At 41.0% G+C, this 4,123-nt stretch overlaps 1 protein-coding gene across 1 annotated transcript in view; it reads right to left on the minus strand.

Moving 5' to 3' along the window:
- Positions 1-212: 212 nt before the first annotated feature.
- Positions 213-4,123, minus strand: part of FAM19A1 (family with sequence similarity 19 member A1, C-C motif chemokine like) — a 234,592-nt gene continuing 230,681 nt past the window's right edge. The window contains exon 4 of the mRNA XM_009284378.1: positions 213-584. Within this exon, the coding sequence (XP_009282653.1) occupies positions 567-584 (18 nt within the window). The 3' untranslated portion in view covers positions 213-566. The remainder of the gene's footprint in view (positions 585-4,123) is intronic.

Consider the following 4,123-nt stretch of genomic DNA (forward strand, 5'->3'; position numbering starts at 1 on the left):
GAAAAAAAAATCTACAGCAGCTGCAGCAAAGTGTGGTACTATTCAATTTCTTGAAGAGTGAGGCTTTTATTTCAAAATATCAAAAAAATCTACAGCTGCAGCAAAGTGTGGTACTATTCAATTTCTTGAAGAGTGAGGCTTTTATTTCAAAAAAATCTAGCAGCTGCAGCAAAGTGTGGTACTATTCAATTTCTTGAAGAGTGAGGCTTTTATTTCAAAATATCATATATTAATATATATATATTTTTATATATATATATACTTTAACTGGTATAAAGTAAATTGTAGATCCAAACTGACACTGTTGTTTGTACTTCGCGATCTCAGAAACTTTACCAAAGGAACCATTTTCTTCATTTTTATTTTCAGCTGTCAAAAATCAGGACCATTATTTCCACTGAATACTTTCTTCCACTCAATAAAGCCACTGTTGTTATCTGGTAAACAGTCAAAGTGCAAATAAGAAATCCATTTGGCTTGTAAATGCTGAGATGGTTTTAAACTTTCAATACTTTGTCCTCATAAATCAGCAGGGCTTTCACTGTCTCCATGCAGACGGTGCTCTGTTAGGTCCTCGGGTGGATCTGCAGTAAGAAAGTGCGAAAGAGTCACTTATGTAAAATATATTATGAGTGGAAAGAAAGACCCAGGCTTCATGGCACTTTGCCCTGCTCCTGATATAGCTGAGTTTAAATCGCAATATTTTGGGGGCAGTCTTTTCTCTTGGGGCTGCAGGGATTTGAGGATGTGCAAGAGGCAGACCCTGAGGGAGCTCCCGCCTGTGCCTTGGGAGATCCTGGATGTGCATCGATCACCCTGGCTGGTGGTGCAGGAGATGCCAGGACAGTTTGGTCATGGGGCCATGCTCACCCCAGCCTTCCACCCTCCCCTTCTCAGAGTGATGCAAGTAGCTTCTGCCAGGCAAGGACATGCAGATGGATGCATCTTTCAGGTTCATTTGGACCCCCACCAACCCACTTACCCAAAGAGGGGCAGATAGGAGTGACTAGCTATATAATAGACTGGAGAGTCTGACCGACTTAATCTACTCACCTCGGGTGAGATAGCACGGCCTGCAACAGCCCATAAAACCATCGCTGTTTATGACTAACACCACAATTGATCTGAGTGAGCGCACTAATGGCTTGAAGAGGAAACACCGCCGCCCAGAGGGTTTTTTTTAGGATGCTGAAATAAGAATGACCGACCAGAAGCAAAAATAGCTCTCTCGAGGAGAGGCTTTTGTTTCTTTCCCACACTGATACACACAGATGAATGGCACAAGGGGTCCAACCCTTTGGTAGACAACTGGGTCAGCAATGAAACTCAAATTGACTTGAATACGAGCAGGCTCGGGCATTAAATCAGGGCTACAAATTATTAGCTAAGCACTAGGTGATATGATGAAATGCAGCAGTAAGTCTTATAGCGAGAGATATTTACTATCTCTTGTGCTCTACTGCTTCGAACTGACCTCTTAATTACAGAGACTATTATCACAAAAATAGAGGGGTTTCTTCACTGCTCTAAAGCAAAACTTAATCTGGAAATCATCTGACATATTAACCTAGTTGGACAGCTTAAAAAAAGAAAATAAAACTCTGGGTTCATTTACCATTTCCTTCCTTCTCCCAGTTCCCATTTTCTGTTCTCCTGGTTTGCCACTAACAAGTGGCCCCGCTGGGTTTTCTCTCTTGGGCATGAGTACCTCCCTTTCTTGTTTGTACACTGCCGCAAGGATTTGTGGTTGGTGCAGGAGCAGGGAATGACGAGGGACCACAGTGCCAAGGGGCTGTGGGCACCTCAGGTGCTATTTGCTGCAGCATGAGATGAGCAGTGGCTGCTAAGAAATGTGATGCTCAGGTCCCTTGGGGCACCGTAAAATGGCCTGCATTTCTTTGATGGCAAAATATACGGTAAACCAAGTGTTACTCTGGAAACTGGGGGGTGGGTGGGCTGTAATGGAGGGCGCAGGCTGTGAAGCTGGAGAGAGAGCTGCTCTGCCAGTCCCCAAGTGCTCAACGCTTTAATTTCCATCCTCCACAGTATCAGCAGAAAAACAGCTTGTTGAAGTATTTAGAGGGCTAGTACATGAATGCCAGGTGTTATTAGCGTGGATTACATAAAAAGGGCATTTTGCAGTGCAGTGTGCACATAAGTCTGGGCAGAAACCCCTGAGGAAGAGCACTGTGCTCCTCAAGGGCCCTGCAAAGCGGCACACAGAAAGTTGTGTGTAGACACCAGTCCAATGTCAAGAGCTTGTGAGTGACTCCCTTGCTCAGATGGGAAGTGACAAAACATGGGATGCATGAAGAGCCATGTTTTCATGTTTTTCAAGCAGCTCTGGTTCTTCCAGGCATTTATGTGCCCTTGTGGGCACCATCTCCCAGCATCCAGACTGAGACGGCGCTCTTGAATTCCCCCTGGTGCCGGTTGCTCTGCTGAAATGTAGCAAATGTGATCTCCAGCCAGATCCTAGTACAGCTCCAAGAGCCCCACATTTTTAAGGAAAGCATTGAAATGTATATTCTTGAAAAAAAAGGAGTGAATAGGGATAAAAAAAAGTGTTGAAACTGCTCCAAAAATTGAATTACAAAATGATTTCTTTCCAGTGTTTGTCACCTGCTCTGACCATCAATAGAAAACAAATTGATTTACAAAGGCTGTGAGCTTTATATCTTTGGCTTTAACAACTTAATTAGTGAGCTATGCTAAAGGACTAAACACAGGAATAAATGCATGCAAAGGAAGGAATGGAGGATGTGCTGGCAAAGCCTTCGCTGGATCTGTTGTCCACCTTCTTCTGACACTAATCAGTATTAATCACATCTGAGAACCAACCATGAAGTAATACACTACACTGTAAAATTACATATATTGTGTATATACAGGTATTCATATATATATATACACATACACACATGCTTATATGTGATTTACTGTGGGCCTTGAAGAATATACTAATAGGTATTTTAATCCTGCGAGTCATAAATGCGAATGTTTTCCTTGTCAGGACAGCAGCTGCCTAACGTAAATGTATTTAGTGTAAGGAAAAGCCTTCATTAAAACAGTTTACAGTTTACAGCCTATGGTGACTTGCACTAGCTTTTTGGCTAATCACCACAGATATATCTAGGATGTTGAGTGATTTGTCTTGTTTCTTCTGCTTTCTTAACTTCCTTAACTACATAAATTAGACACACATGGCCCAATCTTGCAGCCTGGATTGGGGTCAGTACAGATTATAGTGTAATCTCTTTCTCTGATGCCATCTGAAATGACAAAACAAAGAAAAAATGCCTGTTTCAGGATCTGATCACTTCTATTATTTCATATTTATGTTGCTAGACTTGACGCAGCAGTACGGATTCAAGCAAAGTTTCAGGGATTATGAAGTAGAATTTTTGCTTAGAAAATGCAAGAGACAGTTGCTAAGCACATCATGTCATGTTGCCTTTGTCAATTGGATTCTGTAATGATATTTTAAAGCAACAAAGCAAAATTCTACTGGAAGCAGCACCATAAGGTACTCCCCTCACAAGCTAATTAAAATAACTCCTGTGGGTAAATGAAGAAATATTTTTTCAGTTATGAGCGCTCACTCTGTAAGTATTTAATTTAAATGAAATACAATAATGCATACTGAATAGATTGGACCATACATCTGCATATTAATGAAGCTGCTAAATTTCTAGCAATCACTTCTAGATGCAGGCTATCGCCTAAAACTAGTTTATATGATGAGGGTTGGGGGAGTTAAGAGCAGGACAATTTCACAAAAAAAAGCAAATGCAATTCCTAAATTATATAATTTACAGACAGACTGCAGAAGTACTGAATTATTGTAATTTAACAAAAGTATAACATACTTCTTCATGTTGCTTATTACTTCTTTAATATCTTTAATATCACTTTCTTCCATTTTAATTCCTCATTCAGTGAGAAAAATGTTGCCTCTCTGAAAAGGACATTGTGCTGGTTTTGGCTGGGATAGAGTTAATTTTCTTCACAGTAGCTAGTATGGGGCGATGTTTTGGATTTGTGACCAAAACAGTGCTGCTAACACAGGGATGTTTTTGTTATTGCTGAGCAGGGCTGACACAGAGTCAAGGCCTTTTCTGCT

The sequence above is a fragment of the Aptenodytes forsteri genome, unplaced genomic scaffold (genome assembly GCF_000699145.1).
Source record: "Aptenodytes forsteri isolate BGI_AS27 unplaced genomic scaffold, ASM69914v1 Scaffold53, whole genome shotgun sequence".
In the NCBI taxonomy this organism is placed as follows: Eukaryota; Metazoa; Chordata; class Aves; order Sphenisciformes; family Spheniscidae; genus Aptenodytes; species Aptenodytes forsteri.